The sequence below is a fragment of the Lepidochelys kempii genome, chromosome 27 (assembly GCF_965140265.1).
Source record: "Lepidochelys kempii isolate rLepKem1 chromosome 27, rLepKem1.hap2, whole genome shotgun sequence".
NCBI classification, from domain to species: domain Eukaryota; kingdom Metazoa; phylum Chordata; order Testudines; family Cheloniidae; genus Lepidochelys; species Lepidochelys kempii.
The window spans coordinates 18,788,058-18,809,255 of record NC_133282.1 but is presented as its reverse complement, the minus strand read 5'-3'; the positions used below and the strand labels follow the sequence as shown (position 1 = coordinate 18,809,255).

The 21,198-nt window shown below is 51.7% G+C and overlaps 1 protein-coding gene across 3 annotated transcripts; it reads right to left on the bottom strand.

Annotated features, from left to right (window-relative positions):
- Nucleotides 1-3,920: 3,920 nt before the first annotated feature.
- On the bottom strand, nt 3,921-21,163 carry AOC3 (amine oxidase copper containing 3). Of its 3 annotated transcripts, none has more exons than XM_073325881.1 (4): nt 19,360-21,163; nt 6,553-6,838; nt 5,274-5,403; nt 3,921-4,744 (listed from the first exon to the last, which is right to left on the bottom strand). In XM_073325881.1, the coding sequence occupies exons 1-4, from the start codon at nt 20,927-20,929 to the stop codon at nt 4,460-4,462; spliced, it is 2,271 nt and encodes a 756-aa protein (XP_073181982.1). In that variant the 5' UTR covers nt 20,930-21,163; the 3' UTR covers nt 3,921-4,459. The 3 variants fall into 3 exon arrangements, with proteins under 3 accessions (XP_073181982.1, XP_073181981.1, XP_073181983.1); XM_073325880.1 differs by lacking the exon at nt 19,360-21,163 and adding an exon at nt 15,814-17,526; XM_073325882.1 differs by lacking the exon at nt 19,360-21,163 and adding an exon at nt 16,637-16,716.
- Nucleotides 21,164-21,198: the final 35 nt, after the last annotated feature.

Sequence of the window (21,198 nt, the reverse complement as noted above, 5' to 3'; positions counted from 1 at the left end):
CTCCTGCAGGGCGATTTACTTGGTTATATCCCAAGAGCTGTTGTTCGGGCTGATCAGGCTGGACTCATCTCTTGCACCTGCTCTGCTCACTCCTTTATTTAGCGTTTGAGGGCAAACGGGCCTGGCTCTGCCAGGGGTGACTCCCTATATCTAGTTGCTGTTCCAGCCTCCTGCTGCTGTTCCTCTCTCAACACCGCAGGGAGTTCCTCACTGGGTGTGTGGCACCTTACTCTGTGAAAAGCCCTCTGGAACGGAACTCCTCCCTGGCAGTACAAACCAGCGGGAATAAGAGAGGCCGAACTGGGCCCATGGGGGCTAGGGACTCTTTCTTTGCTTGTCAAGCACCCTGCACATTGCTGAGGCTATCTGCAATAAAAATCATAGTAACAGGGGCTGCTGGGAGGGGAATGGGGCTGCAGGAGGGTTCACGGATTACCTGTTTGCCTTTAGAAATAGTGTTTATATTATGTAGCAGCACCCAGAGGTTCTGGGGCCGGTCGGAGCTGCCTGGTGATGGGCACTGAGCAAACATACATGGAGAGACAGAGCTCACAGATGCTATGAAATAAGCCCAGAGAAAATAAGCAAATCCCACTCCCATTCCCCATATTTTGGGGGTTGGATGTACCAATCACAAATGTGCTGTAGGCGGGTTGCTGATGATGGCCAGACAGGGTCAGAGACCAACAGTGTCTCATCCCCTCAAAAATCTCCTTCCCCATGGCATACCCCTCCCATCCGGTTCGGAGCTCGATTTGGCGCAGAAAGATAGGGTGGCAGCAGTGAAGCCCAGGATGCTCTGACTCGACTCACTGTCACTCAGTTTGCCTCGTCAGCGAATTGTCCTTTTCCATCCCTAACCCCCACGTTCAGCAAATGCCCCATCTCCCTCAGGCTCTGCTCCCATCCCCACATTTCCTGCCCACCTCTGCTGCCTTCTCTCCTGCTGTTTAGGACATTAGGTGTTTTCCCCTCTTCCCATTCCCCTCCCTTCCTCTTTTAAAGTCATAAGTTCCTTTCACCAAATGCTTGGAGAGCCTCCAGCTCTCACTGTGTAGCTAGAGGTGACCAGGCTTTGCTTTTGTAACAGCTGGGCAGGGCTGGCTCCAGGATTTATGGTGTCTCTGAAACCTGCATGTTGTCAAAATCAAAGTGTTCCCTGCACGCTCCACCCCCCACGCAGAGCTGACCCAGGTGACTCTCTGGCCTCATCCTGAGGGCTGCTGCCCCCTCAATACCAGGAACAGGTGAGGATCTGGACTCTGCACAGGGGTGGGGGCTACACCCCTGATTGGTTAAGGCCCCATGTCCTGTCCTGTCCCACCAGTTTGGCAGAAATTGCAAGCTCAGCTCAGGCACTTTGGAATTTAGTCTCCGTGGGCGTTGAGCGGGGAAGGGAGGAGGGTTAGACCAACCCTTCCTGTGATGGAGGAGACGTCTGAGCTGCCACTCTGCCCCTTTCCTTCCCAGGAGCCCGTTTCCAACCCCAGAATCATTTCCAAATTCACTCCTTCCATGCTTCCTCATCCTAGGGGTCTCTCACAGTGGAGCAGGGCAGTGTCCCAGCAGATAAAATGGCCATCTCCTCTCGCGGCCAGGTCAGCGGCGCACTGGGCCCTTTTGGCAATATGTCCCTAATTCTGGCCTAGGGACCATCCCTCTGCGCAGGGGCATGGCCCTGCCTTGTGACTTGATCCAAACCTGCCTGCAGAGCCCCGTCCCCTTGGCAGGCAGCGGGAACAGGCCCTGGCTGGGGATGCTTGTTGCAAGGCAGGTATCAGAGGGGGCCCCAGGGCACAGAGGGATGGGCTGGGGCAGGCTGAAACTGGGAGAAGCCCCCTAGGAGTGAGATGGGTAAGGCAGCGCCATCCCCTGTCTGTGGGGAGCAGGGCTGCCCAGCCCCTGGCACCCACACGGTGCTCGCACCAGGAGCGCCCGCCGTGTCTCAGCTGCACTCCCACGACGGGCCCTGGCCCTGCAGCGCCTCCTCCTGGTCCCGGGCTGCTGTGGCAGCTGCCAAGCAAGCAGCCTCTGCCTCCCGCCTCACTGCCCCAGGCTCCAGCCCACAGTAGCAGAGACTCAAGGTGAGGGGGGGCCCTAACACCAGCCCCACAATCACTGTTGCTGGCTTCCCTATCAGCCCAGCACCCACCCCTGCACCCACCCCTGCACCCCCCCAGCCCAGCACCCCATCTACCCACCACCAGCCCAGCTACCCCCAAGCTACCTCTGGACCAGCACAGCACCCCCCAGCCTGCTCACCAACCCCAGCCCTGCACCCCCCGAGCCCTGCATTAGGATGGGCGTTATGGGAATGAATAGGGCTTGGTGTCAGTCTTGTGGGACAGCCCTAGCTAAGAGCAGAGGAAGCTTGAGTTCAGATTCTCTCGTAGTACCCTCCAAGGTCACATTGCCTCCCCCACAAATGACCAGGTCTCCCGGAGCAAAAGCTGGCCTAGGCCCTTAGTCTGCTTCCTTTGCAGGATCAAATTCATCTGGGTCTGGAGCCTCAGCAGTCCCATCATTCCCCAGCTGCTCTAAAACCATGCTTCCTCCTCGGACAACAGACCCCCGATCTTGGGAAGGAGCCTCCTCCCTTGGGACTAGGGAGGGACGAAACTTATTTCAATGTCCCCTTGTCACTAACATCCTTCCAATGATGAGCCCTAATGGTCTCATTAGCTTCTGGCCTAGCCCTGGCCAGTGCTTGGTCTTCGTTTCCTCCACTCGATAGTCCACTCACTGCATTGACCATTCTTAGCCATTTAACAGGTCTTTCAGGTCTCCTTGCCTGCCTCTGCATCATCAGCCCAACGTTCTTTTGTGCTCCAGGCAGTGGAAGCTGCTTTGCACCCTGGTATGTGATACGAAAGAGTGTGCAGTGTCCCATCCCATAATATCACAGCCATGACACCTGTGAGTGAGTGGCTTGTAGAACCCCCTCACCCCCATGGTCTGGCTCGATCCAGCACCTTTCAGTTCTAAGCATCCCATTCATTTAAATATTGAACAGCTCACTTGTCCCTTTTGTGGCTTGTGATGACTCAGGGGCTCCTTGTGCCCCATCTACTATTCTGCGGATCTTCAGACATCTTGCTTTTACATCAAGTATTTACCAGAGATCACTGTCCCCAAGGCTGCTCACTTAGGGAGCAGATGCTCAGGAGCCAGTTGTCAAATCTTCATCCCTTATTCCTTTCCTGTTGTTGAACTACCCAAAAGGTCTGGAAAGCGAAGTGAGTAGGAATGACTTAGCTCACAGCCTTCTGCAGGGCACCAGACTCTCACTGCAGCCAGATCAGACCCTCAGGAGAGGCCTCAGGCTATCGGGCTTTATATATCTGATGTTCCTGAAAGGCACTAGCCCATGATGAGGACTGGCTAACCTCAGTGAGATCTCACAGATGCTGTACGGCTTGTGCTTTCTCAAGGCTGTGCTTTAGCCAAAGCTTCAGGCCAGAGCATGTTTTTAAAGTTGACATATAAATGTAGGCAGCGCACACTCAGCCTGTGCAATTCATTTCTGGGGGAAGGCCGAAGGTATAACTGGATTAAAAAAAGAACGAGATAAGTTCATGGAGGACAGTCCATCAATGGCTATTAAACAAGATGGGCAGGGACGCAACCCTATGCTCTGGGTGTCCCTAGCCTTTGACTGCCAGAAGCTGGGACTGGACGACAGGGGATTGATCACTCAGTGACTGCCCTGCTCTGTTCATTCCCTCTGAATGGCCATTGTCAGAAAACAGGATCCTGACCGAGATGGACCATTAGTTTGACCCAGGGCGGCTATCTAGTCACATGTGCTTATGCTAAGACTCTTTGCCCCTTCAGCCTTCATGGACACAGGCCGTGCCACACAGCTGCAACGGTTTAGGAATAAGGCATTTGAGATAACTTTGGACCAACATCAAGCTTCATAATTTTCACCTGAGCTAGTTACTACTCAGCATTTATTACTGTTATCGGAGGAACAGAATTCACTCTCCTTCTCCCTGCCTCCCTCCATGCGACAGACTGGATTTAAACAAGTTATTCTAAAAAAGACTAATGCAAATTCTAACCTGGCTGTGCACCGAGAATGTTATGTTTCCCTTTAAAGATACAGCCTCTTGCAGTAGTGAAGTTATTATATAAAAAGCTACGCAACATCATCAAGAGATGGACTTGAAGACAGAGCTCCATTATTAAAATAGATTTTTTCCGGCAGAGTGGTCACTCGGGTGCATCAGATTCATTTCTCCTACCACATAAAGACCCTGCAGCCCACAACTATTAGATACAGCCCTTGTAAACAGTGATAATGGTGATGTCACTTTATCAAAAGATAAACATAGTAATTAGAAATGGATTTTAAGACCGATCTCCGTCATGCAAATGGGTCTTCTGGGCAGAGTAGTCATTCTGGGGCACCATATTCCTTTCTTCTGCCACACAGAGACCCCGCAGCCCATAACTCTTACAGTCTCGTCAGATTTTGGAAGCCGTCATAGGTGAATGGAGGGAGGACTGGTAAACATGAGGCAGTTTTGGACAGGCAGGCAATATGATTGACTTCACATACACTAGAGTCCTGCTCACTGCTGAAAAAGACGCCATCAGGTGAATATATGGAAGGGTCTGTGTCATAATAATTGTAGGGTCTCAGGAGAATGCTGACTCCATTTCCCACCGTCACTGTGTTTGGAATATCCTCGGCATGTGGGATGTGAAGGAAACCAGTTGTTATCCAGGCAACCAAGTCCTGGGGAAGGGAGACAACGTCAGATAATTTGGTTATTTCAGGAGAACATCCATTTGGGAGCACATACAGGGCAGACCAGTAACGTCACCTGGGCCAAAGCCAGCAAATGCCACCTGCCGGGCTCCCTCTCTAGGAGAGCGGCTTGGACAATGGAAACATTTTCCTGACATTTTTTCCCCATTTGTTTGGGGCAATTTCAGATTTTTCAGACTGTCCTGACCAGCTCTGCTCATTCACTCTACACACGACTCAGTCGTAGGGACTTCACAAGGGCAAAGGGCTTGTGCTTTCTTGTAACAGGTGCCAACTTGGAAGAGGGGAAACATGGAGTGCAGTGAGTTAATTCTCCTCCCCCAAGGTTTTCCTTTTGTCCCACAGAAACCAAGAATCCTGTTAGCAATGTCTGTCTGAGCCCTGAGCAAAAGAACGGGGCTTGTCTGTGTGGGTCCTGGGCTGTGGATAGCTTTAAGACTGATCATACTCAGCACGCTGTAATACGTGGCCCCAGCACAAAGAGAACCGAACTCACCTCGGTTACGATGCTCTCATTGTTTATGAAGTCAGCAAAAGCCACAGTGGGTGTCCAGGGGTCGTTCTGGTTGTAGATGCTGCTACTGGTTGGTTCCTCCTCTTTTCGTTTGGTGACAGCCAGTTTGTACCTAAAGAGAGGAGGGAAAGAAGGCAGCTTCACAGGACAGGGACATTTAAAACCAGATTGGGAGAAATACACTACAGGGAACACTCTGCCCTGACCCTACCTGGCAGGGTGGACGGGGCATGGGCTAAATAATGTAAGGGATCTTTTCCATCTCAAGCGTCTATGATCCTAATGTACGCCTCACAAAACTATTACCACAACATGCAGCCCAGCTGTCAGGATCTACTAAGGAAACACCAGAGAGGGTGCCCGCAAGGTGCATCAGCAGAAGGGGAGTGGGTGTGACCTGGGCTGGAATAGCGGGTTCTGCAGGTCACGACTGAGACACACTGGCTGAGCTATGGCCAAGGGGTGAGGCAGGACTGGGAAAAGAGCGGGGGCTTCAGGCCACAGTTAAGGTGGACTGGAAGAAGTGTGTGGCAGCAGGGGACAAAATGAACTGATGAAGAAGAAAATTCAATCAAGGTGGCAACAGAGGTTCGGCTTTAAACTCCAAGGAGTGGGCAAACAGCTGATAGGGCATAACTAAGGCTACGTTTATGTCACGAAGTACGTGACTTCCAGAGATTTCTGATATTGTCTGCTTCAGCCCCAGGGGCTGCAGGACTCTGGAGCTGACAGCCAGTGGGGCCCTGGCAGGGTTCCAGCGACAGGTGACAGACTCCTGAGTGGGCCCTCCTCAGGGTTCCAGCGACGGGCAACAGCCTCATGCCGGAGGTGGGGGACGCCTCAGGCAAGCGGCTGGGGTGTCCGGTTTTCTCTTGGGGAAATATGGTCACCCTGCATTTCCCAGCTGCTGTGGGTGGAGGGGGAACCCCACAGCTCCCAGCCACCATGGTGGTGGGGGAAACCAGGGAGCCGCAGCAACAAACGTCACAGACAGGTCACGGCTTCTGTGAATTTTTGTTTATTGCCCATGACCTGTCCATGACTTTTACTAAAAATAACCATGACAGAATCTTAGCTTTCGGCATAACTCCCAGTGATTGGTAAGAGGGAATGTGACACTTTCATTACGGCGTACAAGAGCCTTTGTCCATGTCCGTTCTATGAGTACCTGAACCAAGCAGCCACTGGACACCTAGGCATCCACAGGTGACTTATGCATCATCATAAATTATGTGGGAACATCTAGATGAAAGCTGCTTACCTCCCCCAGCTGATAGCTCGCTCCATCAAACTGGTTTCTGGTAGATGTTCCCCGGTGAAGCTAACAATCTGGATCCTGTAGCCACGCTGGTGGCCCCACTTATTTTCACTGTTGGCTGCAAAATAGATGTATCTGGGCATGTTGGAATGGAGCCGGAATGCGGCCTTGTCCTCTGTGTCCAGGACTGTCTTGGTGAGTCGTGGGCGCTGTATCTGGTGCTCTGGACTCCAAGGAGCCTGCACAGACTCGAATGCCATGTCATGGGCCACCAGAGTATTATACGTCCCTAAAAGGCAAAGGGAAATACCACTGAGAAATCACTGGGCTCCCTAGACAGCATATGCATCCTCACCTTCACCCCGTCCCAGAGGCTCTGAACAGCGTGGGTTCTGCATGGTGTTATCTCCAAGTCTGCAGCTCTGTGCCCAACAAGCAATCTCATGCCAAACGAGTGGCTAAGTCCTTCTCAGCAATGACTGCAGTTGTGATGAGTGGCTGAGCTGCAATTAGATGTGACTGACCCCATCATCTGGCTCCCACCCTGTGCAGAGGGTTAAGTGGAGCCTAAGAGGTGCATAACCCTTGTGCTAGCCCCTGCAGATTGGTGAATTCTCCCCAGATGACAACGCAGCTATACATGTACAATAGATCAGGGGTTTTCAACCTTTTTTCATTTGCAGACCCCTAAACAATTTCCAGTGGCGGTGCAGATCCCATAGTCTGTGTCCATGCACCACAGGGTGAAAACCATCATGACAGACCAAGTGGAATATTTCTGCTCACGATTTTGCAGCTTCCTAGAAGAGAAGGTGAACTTGCAAAATGACCGGGGGAGTGAGCAGCTCCTCTCAAGAACTGGGCGAGTCCATATAATTCAGGGCCTTGCAGGGAATGAGTCTGAGCGGTAAGGGTTGGGGAGGGGAGGGCGGCTTTTGTCATATGTGAATTCCAGGGATTTACAGAGTGACATTATGATATTTTCTATCGTATTATCCGTCCCTTTCCTAATGGTTCTAACCTTCTGTTCGCTTTTTTGACTGTCGCTGTCCATAGAGCAGATGTTTTCAGGGCATTATCAACGATGACTCCAAGGTCTCTTTCTTGAGCGGTAACGGCTAATTTACACCCCGTCATTTTGTATTTATAGCTGGGATCATATTTTCCAGTGTCCATTTCAATGCTGCTAAGTGCAAAGTATTTCATCTGCCATTTTGTTGCCCAGTTGTCTAGTTTTGTGAGATCCCTTTGTAACTCTTCACAGTCAGCTTTGGACTTGATTAATTTTGTATTGTCTGCAAATTTTGCCACCTCACTGTTCACCCTGTTTTCCAGATAATTTATGAATACGCTGAACAGCACAAGTCCCAGTACAGATCCCTGGGGGACACCACTATTTACCCCTCTCCATTCTGAAAAGCTGACCATTTATTCCTACCCTTCATTTCCTATCTTTTAACCAATTACTGATTCATGGGATAAGAGGGAAGATCCTCTCATCCCATGACTGCTTAGTTTGCTTAAGAGCCTTTGGTGAGTGACCTTATCAAAGGCTTTCTGAAAGGCCAAGTACACTATATCCACTGGGTGACCCTTGCTACATGCTTGTTGACTCTCTCAGAGAATTCTAATAGATTGGTGAGGCATGATTTCCCTTCACAAAAGCCGTGTTGACTCTTCCCCAACAAATCATGTTCATCTTATAATTCTGTTCTTTACTATAATTTCAACCAATTTTCTGGTACTGCTGTTAGGCTCACCACCCTGTAATTGCCATGATCTCCTCTGGAGCCTTTTTTAAAGTAGGCATTACATTAGTGACCCCCCCACCACCACCAGTCATCTGGTACAGAGGCTGATTTAAGCAATAGGTTGCATACCAGTTAGTAGTTCCACAATTTTGTATTTGAGTCTCTCCAGAACTCTTGGGTGAATACCATCTGGTCCTGGTGACTTAAACTAAACAGTATTATCAATTTGTTCAGAATCCATCTCTATTGACACCTCAGTTTGGAACAGTTCTTCAGCTTTGTCACCTAAAAAGAATGGCTCGGGCGTGGGGTTCTCCTCCACAACTAGAGCCCTGCCTATCCATGGATATCCGCTTTATATCTGCAGATATCCGCAGGCACAGACCATTTCTGCAGATCGGACGCGGATACAAATTTTGTATCTGCACAGGGCTCTACCCATATCCTCTGCAGTGAAGACTCTGCAAAGCCTTCATTTAGCTTTTCCACAGTGGCCTTATCTTCCTTGAGTTCTCCTTTTGCACCTCACTCATTCAGTGGCCCCATGGACTGTTTGGCATGGTTCCTGCTTCTGATGTACTGTACAAAAAATTAAGTAAGAGTGGCTTATTCCACTACTGGGAGGCCTCCATATCTCAGTGAACTTCCAAAAAAACGTATAGTCTGACATACACAGGCTTAGGGCTAGCAGATGTTTGGACTGAAAGAGTTCTTGGCCCAAACGCAACAGAACAAGCTGTGAATCATAAGACATATGCCAGGGTAATACTGGCTCACAGACTGCCATTTCTAGCACTGTGGTGCCTGCTTCTTCCACAACTATTGGACTTTATAGCAACGCATGATCAAGATCTTGAAGAGCATATTGTGAAAGCCGATTGGTCACATTCTTATGGTAAACTCATATAAGCTTTCAAAAAAATTTCACCTCTACATTTTTGACCAGCAAAGGTGAAAGTAGGGGGTGAACTTCAGGTTTTGATGTCAGTATATGAAAATGGTGTCCCTACTGCTCATGTTCAACTATGCACAGAGAGAAGGAAATTGAGAGCTGCAGCTCTCCACCTTCAAATGTGAATTTGAATAGTGCTATTCTTTGTGAGCTGTGACCACGCAAACTGTGCAAGGTAGGCGTGCGACCTACAGTGCAGAAATGCATCAACTACCAGCTGAAGTCGTCAAAGAGTTCCAGCAAGGAGACTGTGTGGTCAAGAGATCATGTCAGACGTTCAACCAAGTGGACCCTGATCAGAGCCAGGAGTGGCTTACTGGGGTAGGGAAGAAAGGACTGCAGGCATCACCAAGACTTGCTCAGTCCTCAGCAGAGAGTGTCTTACCAGAGAGCCCAGATCACAGCAGACTGCAGAACCAAGTTCCACGCTGGCTTGGCTGGCCAGCTGGCTCAAGGAAGCAATGTGACGGGGAAGTTGAGGATTCATTCTTACGAACACTTCAGAGGTTTGAGGTGTTCTCTGGAGATGAACCACCAACTTTATTGCAAAATATCGCAACAAAAGATGTAGCTGCCGAAGCCACACAGGGCATGGTGCTGAATGCAGAGAGCCTAGGGAAAGTGCAAGTGGCCAGCTCTGCTGAGAAACGGCTTATGACACGAGAGAGGGAGCCTGGTCACGTACAGAGTCATGATCCACTGCCAAGAAATAATGCTCGAACTTTTTCCAGGTTCTGTGAGGTGGGGGAAGAAGTCAAAAGAAAGCCTTCATAGTTGAAGTCTGACATGTTTTTCAGCAACAAAGCACAGCCCTTGTGAAGCCAGCAGGACTGACTTTGCAACAGATTTCGACACGAGTTAATGCCTATCCCTTTGGCATTATCCCAGACAAATGACAGTCTAAGAACAGGCCCAAAGGCAATATTGGGTGAGGTACTGACAGCTGATGTCCACTGCCTGCCAACAGTTAACCCTGGTGGGAGAAGCTGTCTTGTGCTAGATGCATAAGCTTTGGTACAAGCCATAGGAAAGCCCTCCGGGGCCAAAACATTTGGAGACCTTGTAGACAGATCTGTAAAAATAGGACTGGATCAGACTTTCACAGAACAGACACTGCATTTGGTAGTTACTGTGAAGAATAGATTAAGTGTTGTACAAGGCAAAAAATGCTCAAGAAGCACAAGATGCAGCTGAAGAAAGGTGGACGGCAGACATGGGCCTCTCCCAAGTAACTGGGTGGATTCCATTGCACTGCCAGTAAATCAAGAGGCTCCCGCAATATTTGTATGGGAGTAACTAAGACTAGTCTACTAACAAATTCAGTGCATGGACACAACGTTCATAAGGGCCCATGGGAATAAGGGAGATGCTCACGAGAAGGATTCCCAGGAACTTTCCAAACTCTGTGAGCCGGGAAAAGGTGGTTATAGTCTCTGGTTTTCAGTTTGAGTTGCTCTGGCTTCTTCTGCTTAGGCAAGGCGAGTTTAATTGAGACGTTCATTGAAAATAATTTCAGAGCAGCTACAGCCTCAGGAGGAAAGTGCAGCGGGACCCAACTGTATCAGTCACTACAGACTATGCCTGTAGCTCTCTCCAGCAATTCCTATGAACTCTATCGCCCCTGGCATGGCGGCTTCATGGCTGCTACTGGCAGGGAATCCTCTGGGCAACCTGACACAGCAAGCTTCACGTCAAGGGAGCCCGTGCAGCCCCCGTGAGGACTTCACAGATGCTCGGTCCAGTGGGACAGATTAGTCAAACCCTGGAACACACTCCCAAGCCAGTCCTGGGACCAGCTGCTACCCTCCCTCCCGTCTGCTGCGTGGGCAGTTTCCCAACCATCATCCACATGAAGCCCTTTGTGCGGGGTAGGACAGGGAGCTCCATGGTGCACACAGGTAATCCATGCAAAAACATGCCCCATGTAACGTACAGTCACAGGCTACCTGGCCCTTGAAGGCAAGCGGGGCTCAGCCTGGCCATGATCTAGCAGTTACCCCTCAAGCCTTGCCCCGACGTAGCCTAGTAGGGGCAGTTCGCGATCCCAGCCGGGTGTCATGGAGTTGGAGCGGCTGAGCACGGCTACAGAGAACTACTTCACCAGAGCTGGACACGGCTGACGGGAGCAGGCCCAGGAGAGAGGAGGCAGGGAGTGTGTGTCCCCCCGCATCTCTCTGGGAAGGGCCTGCTAAGGAAACTGAGGAAGGCTGTGGGGACAGAACTGGGCCCTGTGGCAGGCCCTGGAAAGGAGGCAAGATCCAGGGAGAGATTGCAGAGGAAGCAGGATTCTCCCACGGAGAGAAACCCCCAGGGAACTGAGTAGGCTCCAGGGTGGGGCGGGGCTGAGATAGGCTTTGTAAGTGAGAGCAGAAATCTTCAGTAGCGCAAGGGGGCAGGTGAATGATTCAGGTTTGTTTGGCTTTTCACTTGGCCCTTCCGGTTACCCTGGACGGGGCTTGAACTCTGTCTTGGCCATGGAAGACCTGGTGAGAAGCAGACAGCCTGCCGGCAGCGCTGGACCGAGGGTTCTGGAGCCATTACACATGGACGCAAGGGGGGGCATTCTAAGGGTGAACGTGCCCCACTGCATCTGTAAGCTCTTCAGGGCAGGGACTGTCTAGTCACTGTGTGTTCGTCCACCGCCTAGCACACAGGGCCCTGTTCCCCCAAGGAGCTGCTCTTGTGACCCTTGGATCTGCTTTACAGCAAGCAGCAGCTGAGCCTGGAGGAGTGAGCCCAATTCCTGCAGAAAGGCACAAACACTGTTTCGGGCTCTGACACGATGATTCTCCCTGCTGAAGGACTGCACCGAGACAGGACCTGGGACAGTTCGGCAAAGGCCCTGCCAGCTTCCAAGGAGCGTGCGGAATGGCACAAGGGAGGAACTCAAACAAACTAGAGTTGAGGGTTGTCGGAGAGATCCAGAGTGACCGGCAGAGCCCCAGCAGCCTCAGCCCCACGCCAGTGGGATTCCGGGGGCTCTGCAGATGTGAGAAGAGTTAATGCCATCTCTACATTTGGGGGAGGCCTGGTGGGTCACCACCTTAGAGCTGACCAAGGGCTCCTAGCAAATTTCCACTCCTTTTGGCATCTTGGGAAGAAATGTGTCTTGCCCCATATGGATCATCCTGTTTTTAAATCCTGCTCCTTGGATTCTACAGTGCTGCCTGCGAGCCTGGACCTGGATCCTTCAGCATCATGGCTAGCACGCTTATGGCCGCCCCAGCAGGCGTTGAACCGAGGACCTCTAGAGCTAAAACGTGAGCCTCTATAGGGTGAGCCGAAGAGCCAGGCTCAGGAGCTGGGGCTCCAACAGACACACATGTGCAGATCAGGCTTGGAGGGAGATGTGTGACATACACCCCACTGGGTTACACTTGCAGGGGAGATTGCGGTTGTCTCAGCCCAGGAGCCAGATGCCTCCTGCTTAGGGTTGGTTTTACAATCCCCCCACCCAACTGGGACTCCTGGAAGAGCTTCACTGAAACAAGGACTTGCCTAGTTTGTGAACTGCTGCTCCAGGGATTTATCCCAGTTCTTGAGACCAGCCACCCCGCTGCATTGGTTGTTTTTTTCTGGGTAGAGAAGATAAAGCCAGTGAAGTGCATTATTTACCTCCATCCTGAGGTGCTTCCCTTGCCTCCCCACACCTGCATGGCCAAGCACCTGGTGGGTGACATTTGTTTGTTGTCTTTAATAAGGAAAGGTTCATGCAACGCTCTGGCTCACAGGGCTATTGCCCCTGAAGAAAGCTGGCCTATGGACCAAAACCCCACTAGGCAAGCAGCAGAGATGGCATCTCACCAGGAGGGCACCAATCTTAAAAAGGTCACGTTTGGCCTGAGGAACCAGGAGCTGGGCATGTGGATGAGCCTGGGCTGAGAAATGCAACAGAAATAAGCAACCATGAGACAGACTCCTAATGGAGAACCTCCCTCTCCCTGTTTCCTACCAGAAATCTTATCATGCCATGTTGGACAAGGACCATTTCCTTGTGAAAGGACAGTTGGCTCCCACTTCCTCCAGCTGGAAATCCCACGGGACAAATTGAAATGCTGTTGGGTTAGTGGTCCCCTGCTGAACCAACAGCAACCAATGAACGGACCTTGATGGAGTCTAGGGCAAGTCAGCATGGGTCATCACCCTGGGCACTGCGGCAGGACGCAGGAGCCCTGGATTCTGTCTCCAGTTACTTGGTGAGCTTGTCCCCTCAGTTTCCCCATTTAAGTGAGAACGATACGATTGACCCAGCTCTGTGAAGCAATTCAAGATCTATGACTGAAGGTCTAATGTAAGTGCTATGCACGCTCACTGCGGCAGTTTGCCCTAGAGTATCTCCCGTCTGCAGCTTCTCTTCATGTCTCCACTGCCAGGAGCTCTCAGCCTTTCTGCCCCATCCAGTGGCTGGTAGTCAGCAGGCTAGCTTTTCTCTACAGAGCCCCAGAACTCCAGTTCATTTGGTCCTGGGACGGGTGCAGGGGCTGCTGTTACCAGAATTCAGGCCACAGCCCATTGCTGAAAGGAGCTGGTAGGGCAGACTTCTAACCTATTTATCTGATGGACATTTGCAAGTCACGTGCAGAGCATAGACAGACAACTGTGCATGATGCAGGCCTCTTAACCAACCCGCCCCATACCCACCGCGCCTGCTTCAACCCTCAGCAAAATCCCAGAGGGCTTGTGAGAAATGGGCGAAACGTAAGGCGTTGTTTAAAACCAGTTTGTTCATGTCCTGTGCCTCTCACCGAGCCTGCACAGAGCAGCCTCACTGCTAGAAGGGGAGCACCAGTGTTCCAGCCCGGGGCGTCGGGTTAGGTTCTTGTGACTGCTAGAAACTGATCTGCCAGCATCTCGTCTGCTGCACGATTTACCTTGTTGGTTGTGCTAAGGCTGCTCTCTGCTGGCTAAGAGACGTGCTGCCGGGACCGAACCAGACAGTGGGCCAGTGACACTCATGTCACTGCCCTGACTTCAGCGAGTCAGCCACAGGTACCCAAGAGCAGAAGGCAGACTGCTGTATCTGCATCCCTCTCATAGCATTAGGGGATGGTGGGTATTAGAATACAGCCACCTGGGGGAGGGAGCCGCACAGCCTGCTAACATGGGAGAGGGGTATTGTAACAGCAGACAAAGATCTGAGCACCTTCTTTCAGCGCTCTCGGGGCCGGGGGCTGGGGGGGTGAATGGCCTGTGCTATCGTGGGCAGCCCCCTGGGCAAGAGGAGAATTCTAACGTGACCCATTCGCTGCAGCTGTTGGGGCTCTGCGCTCACGAAGGCTCTGGGACTAGCTTGCACCTGCCATTAGGATTCTTTACATAAAAGCCTCTTGGATTTCCCATGCACCCTCCAGGCTGGAACACACAGTGGATGAGGATCCAGGGACGTGACCTCCCATTTCATCCAGAAAGGGAGGGGATGTTGCCTTTATACCTGTGTCCACCCACTCCATGGTCAGTCTTGAGCTGTGCAACTTTTCTTGCAGCCCACGGGACTGGCCTTGCTCTCTGACCGGCAGCCCTGCTGCCCTCCCAGCCCACGGTGTCGATCCACCGCCTACGGCATCTTTCACTGGGGCTTTGGCCCTTGTGCCACCCAGGGTATGTTCAAAATGCCCAGTGTAGACTAGAGCTAAAGAGGAGATCAGAGCGAGAGATTTTACTCTGGAGGAGGGTAGACGAGACACCTCTGTAATCTCTCACATACACACGCACACCCTGTTCCTGTCTTCCCTTTCCTAACACTACGTTTGGGATCACCTAGGATTGGAACGGGGGCCCGGGCGCTGTGTGTCAAACACAACACAAAGCGGGAAAGCCGAGAGCTGGTCCAGAAGGGAGAGTTACCAGCCCTAGTACAGAAAGGAAACAAAACAGCTAGGAGATCACAATATGTGGGTCTTATCCACATGGGTCCCAAGCAGGCACATCTTGGGAGGTAAAGAGCCTGTCCCTGCAACCTGTCAGCCTACGTGGCCCATCCCCCAAGCAGAAGGCATTAGAGAGCGGAGAGCAGACATCTCCATCGAGGAAGCTAATGCACAAACACCAGGAATTAGACCAGAGCAATTCTGGGATGCCCCTTATTGATTTACAAATGAAACACACACGTTCAGTGGGGGGTCTCTAGAACTCTTCACTGTTTATCGGGTTTCAGATTTTGACGAATAGAGATTCCTTAACTTCATTTCCTTCACCCCTGGAAATCTGTAAAATGACCAGTATTCCCCCGCCTTGCCTTTGCTTCTCAGGCCCGCTCAGGGCTCCATTCTCTCACTTCGCTATTGATCAGAGCGGTTATACAGCTATTAAGGAGTCTGACCAGCAGCAGAGCAAGTTAACGCTTCCCCACCACAACCAGAGTGAGGACACAAGAGGGGGCAGAGACAGAGAAACCCTATTGCTGGGGCATATGCCAGGCAGGTCCCTCTGATACCAGCAGAAGGAGAAAAGCAGCAGAGTCCATGAGAAACCTAATTTTGCAAATGTAAATGTGCCTGGGAGATGCTGAGATACTAAAAGGATGGGCACAGAACTAGAAAGGAAAGTTACACCGAGACCTACCTCCAACGTCCAAGTCCACTTTATAATGGATGGAATGGGTGTGTATCGTCCCCAGGGTGTGATCCCCAACCTTATTGCCATAGTCCAGACCGTCACCATAGAGAAAGGATGAAGTCATGTAGCCTGTGGCATGGACTTTGGCCTCGATAGCTCCGTTCTCGTAGAAGATGAAGTCCCAGACGTAGTCATAGTTGCCCAGAGTGGCAATGGACCGAAGGACCAGAGCAGAGTTGGTCAGCCCCCCATAGTACAGGGACTGCAAGTTGGAGTAATGGCGCCTCAGAGGAGACCCAGTGTTCTCCTCAAAAATGCAGATGGAGTTTTTATGCTTTTCAGGTGTCTGGGTTTCAATTAAGTAGCATGTGTCTACGTACGTAGCTGAATAGGGGCAATCAACCCCCCGGACTAATGGGTACGTGAATCTCCCGATGCCAAAGCTCCCATCCATGTACCTGGTTGACATCCCTCCAGGACAGTTGGACCCATAGACAGATATAGCATCCTGGACACTGATTTCATAGACAATCCTCTCCCCCTTAAATCTGATGTCAAAGAGACGCATCCCCGTGTTCACGTTCACCCCAAAGGCAAAGCTCCAGGCCCGGGAGACAACTTGGTTGTTTTGGACACTGTAGCGGGGCCCATGAGGCTCGTACTGCAGGGGGAACGGGGCCCTGGGAGCTGCTCGGGGCTGCATGGAAGAGAATCCCCCGTCGGGTGGGGCTCTCTTAACTGGGTCCACTTTGACATGGCCCTGCTTGAACTCCCTCTCCAGCTGCACCAAGTCCCCGTAGTACTGGCCGTTAAAGAACACTTTGCTCACCCTCCACTGGGAAACGTCCAGGCTGCTGTGATCAACCAGCACCTCCAGCCCCACCGGGTGCAGGAAGAAGCCGCTCACGTTGTGGAACAGAATAAACCAGGTGTTGCGGTCTCCAGACTGGAACCCCCGGGGGGCTGAGGTTAGTGATGCAAAATTGGTCCCATCATAATCCAATACTTGACTCAGAAAGGTAGGGGCTGTTGAGAATGCCTCCTTCCGTAAGAAGATTTCAATCTGCTCATACTCCTTCCCCAGCACCGGTCTGCGGTGGTACGGCAGCTTCCCTCCATACTTCTGCACCGTGATGTCCTGGTGAGTTGTTGGTGTTGGCAGGGGACCCACCACATACTCCGTGACATTTGGATCTGGCTGGTTTCCAAAATACACCACAGCCAGCGCCTGCCGGGAGGGTCGCTTTCCCCCACGATCCAAGAACCCCAGCACCTCTGCCTTTGTGGGGAGCTGCACATCGATGTAATAAATGCAGTTATCAGAGGGGTTTGCATTATAGGCGTCCACCAGTGGCACTCCAAGGCTGCTCTGCAGGTACGTCACCACTTGCACCATTTCTTCTGGCGTCAGATCAGCAAAGACCAGGCTCTGGTCACTGTGGTTTCCCTGCAGGGTGCTCAGGTTCTGCGGCTCACAGCTGGCTGGTTTCACTCCTCTCGTCAGCAACACACAAACCAGAGCAAAAATTGTGGCTAGCGCCAGAACCAAGAGGATGAGGACAGTTTTCAGGTTCATGTTGCTGCAGCCACAAAGGCAGAGGAGACTGTGAGAGCCTTCAGGAGTCACTTCCAGAGTGGAGATCCCAGCTGCACGCAGCCTGTTTAAGCTGCAGCTAGATGGGTTAAGTACAGGAAACATGAAATGTGGAGGCGAGGTGGGAGGAGGAGGAGATCTGAAGTTTGTTGGGACAAGAAAGGGCAGGTCTTTGCTATCAGCCCATCCAGCACGCTCTGCGTTACACTGTAACTGATACACAGAAGACCAGTTACAGAGGAGGCCCCATTACTTGTTGGTTCAGACCAACTTCCAGAGGCTGCCTGTAAAAGTTGTGATCCAAGCACTCAGCATCAGTAGGAAGGTGAAACCAAATCTGCAAAAGGCTGGAGATTTTTTGCTATTGTGCAGAATTTCATCCTTTCCTGGCTCACTAAGCTTGGACTGCTCCTGGGGCTCCTTTCTCGTGAACTCTCCACGCTGCTGCTAGTTTCTGGTTCTCCATCTGATTTGCTCTTGCATTTCCTTGGTAAGCAGGGTGGTTGTATTGTTATCTCTGAAAAGGGTTCATCTTGACTGTGGCTCTGGCTTAACCAATGCTTGTTTGGGACAAAGACTAGAGCCGCGGGACACAGCAAATGTGGCGGAAGGCGCTAGGCGAGGATTTGGATTTTAATGCGCTCTCGGGCCTTGCCAAGACAAAGGCTGTAGGGAGAGTGGTGCAGTCCTCTACGGGGGACATGAAGCATGCTGGTGGCAAGTGCGTGTGCTGGGGTTTGCACTGGGGTAACCCGGACAAGGCCTCCATTTCCCCCCACCCCCGCCATTCCAGGAGTCAGCACCTCTGTGTTGCTAACAGGAAGCAGGTCCTTGTGAGATGGAGAGGAGGCAGGGGATCCATCTCCTCCCGATCCCATGTCTGGCTCTGGGGGGAAGCAAAGTGCCACCTCGTTACTGTTCCCTTTTTGCAGAAGCATTTTTAATTTAAAGACCCTCCCCCCAGTGCTGTCACAGAGTCCCTGCTGAACTGACGTCTTGCTGAGTCGCAGACAGACAGACTGACAGCCCCTCTGAGATGACTGGGGTCACCAGTGACCCCCGAGCACAGACACTTAGACGACACCTAATAGTTTCAGCCAGCAGATGGCGTGCACAGTAGCACCAAACAACCCTGGTGTGTAGGACGTCATACAACTCTCAAATAACCTTCCACGGGAACTGCTGCTGGAAAACATGCCTGGCTGGGTCGAAGCAATAGGAATTCAGCAGCCGCAAGGAGGCCAGTTTGGGGTCCGAGTCTTGGGACCTGAACCACAAAGGTTCCCAGAGAAGATCAGTAAATGCTTAGCACGGCACAAGCCAGTCAGCTAATCCTCCCCACCCCATGAGATAGGACACTGGTATGCTCCCAAGGTCATAGGGAGAGGCAGCGGTTAGAACTAGTGAGACTCTGGCTCCCACCCTAGGCCTGGCCACTGACGGGGATAAGAAAAATACACACATTTCCAAACTGCTGCCTTACACGTTTCCCCTGGACCATGGAGCCAGCTGCCTCTCGCTGGGATTCACATGGTTCCTGGGGTTTGTGACTTTCCCTGACTTTTCATTTGAATAAGTCAAAAAATAATGTTGCAAAGAGCTCTAAGGGTAAGAGAGTGAACAAGGAGGATGCCGCTGGCCGTCTGCAGGAGTTCTGCATCTTGGGACAGCCCCCACTCCTGCAGTTCTACAGAATACAGGCAGGCCTCAACTTTACCACGTTCAACTTACAACGAACGGCACTTACGACCGTTCTGAATTGACACCCTGATTCGACTAACAACTATTGGTTTCGACTTTACGATGATCAGTCCCGCAATAGAGTGCATTGCGGTTCCGAGTCACGACATTTCGACTTACGACACAATTTTCAGGAACCAATTGTCATAAGTCCGAGGACATAGCAAGTGAGAGGCACTAAGAGAGGGAGAGAGAGAATCACCACCAAAGAGACCTACCTCCAACGTCCAAGTCCACTTTATAATGGATGGAATGGGTGTGTATCGTCCCCAGGGTGTGATCCCCAACCCTATTGCCATAGTCCAAACCGTCACCGTAGAGAAAGGATGAAGTCATGTAGCCTGTGGCATGGACTTTGGCCTCGATAGCTCCGTTCTCGTAGAAGATGAAGTCCCAGACGTAGTCATAGTTGCCCAGAGTGGCAATGGACCGAAGGACCAGAGCAGAGTTGGTCAGCCCCCCATAGTACAGGGACTGCAAGTTGGAGTAATGGCGCCTCAGAGGAGACCCAGTGTTCTCCTCAAAAATGCAGATGGAGTTTTTATTAATTCTAGGGTTTGGGGATTGAGCTAAGTAGCATGTGTCTACGTACGTAGCTGAATAGGGGCAATCAACCCCCCGGACTAATGGGTACGTGAATCTCCCGATGCCAAAGCTCCCATCCATGTACCTGGTTGACATCCCTCCAGGACAGTTGGACCCATAGACAGATATAGCATCCTGGACACTGATTTCATAGACAATCCTCTCCCCCTTAAATCTGATGTCAAAGAGACGCATCCCCGTGTTCACGTTCACCCCAAAGGCAAAGCTCCAGGCCCAGGAGACAACTTGGTTGTTTTGGACACTGTAGCGGGGCCCATGAGGCTCGTACTGCAGGGGGAACGGGGCCCTGGGAGCTGCTCGGGGCTGCATGGAAGAGAATCCCCCGTCGGGTGGGGCTCTCTTAACTGGGTCCACTTTGACATGGCCCTGCTTGAACTCCCTCTCCAGCTGCACCAAGTCCCCGTAGTACTGGCCGTTAAAGAACACTTTGCTCACCCTCCACTGGGAAACGTCCAGGCTGCTGTGATCAACCAGCACCTCCAGCCCCACCGGGTGCAGGAAGAAGCCGCTCACGTTGTGGAACAGAATAAACCAGGTGTTGCGGTCTCCAGACTGGAACCCCCGGGGGGCTGAGGTCATAGCTGCTAAATTAGTTCCATCATAATCCAATACTTGACTCAGGAAGGTGAGAGCTGTGGGAAATGCTGTCCTCCGTAAAAAGCCAGCAACCAGCTTGTACTCAAAATCCAGCACCGGTCTGCGGTGGTACGGCAGCTTCCCTCCATACTTCTGCACCGTGATGTCCTGGTGAGTTGTTGGTGTTGGCAGGGGACCCACCACATACTCCGTGACATTTGGATCTGGCTGGTTTCCAAAATACACCACAGCCAGCGCCTGCCGGGAGGGTCGCTTTCCCCCACGATCCAAGAACCCCAGCACCTCTGCCTTGGTGGGGAGCTGCACATCGATGTAATAAATGCAGTTATCAGAAGGGTTTGCTTGAGAGGCATCTACCAGTGGCACCCCAAGGTTTTCCTGAAGATACGTCACCACTTGCACCATTTCTTCTGGCGTCAGATCAGCAAAGACCAGGCTCTGGTCACTGTGGTTTCCCTGCAGGGTGCTCAGGGTCTGCGGCTCACAGCTGGTTGGTTTCACTCCTCTCGTCAGCAACACACAAACCAGAGCGAAAATTGTGACTAGCGCCAGAACCAAGAGGACAAGGACAGTTTTCAGGTTCATGTTGTTGCAGCCACAAAGGTAGAAGAGACTTACGGAGCCTTACAACAGCTTCCAGAGAGGCTGCCGTGAGCCTGTTTGGACTGTGGCTGGATGGTTAGTACAGGAAACACGAAAGGTGGAGAGAGGCTGGGGGAGGAGATCTGAAATTTGTGGGGACCAGAGAGGGCAGGTCTTTGCTCCCAGCCCATCCAGCACGCTCCGTGGTCCTCCAAGAGCAATGCATTAGGAAAACTACTGAAGCCGCAGGACCAGTGACTCATAAGACAAAT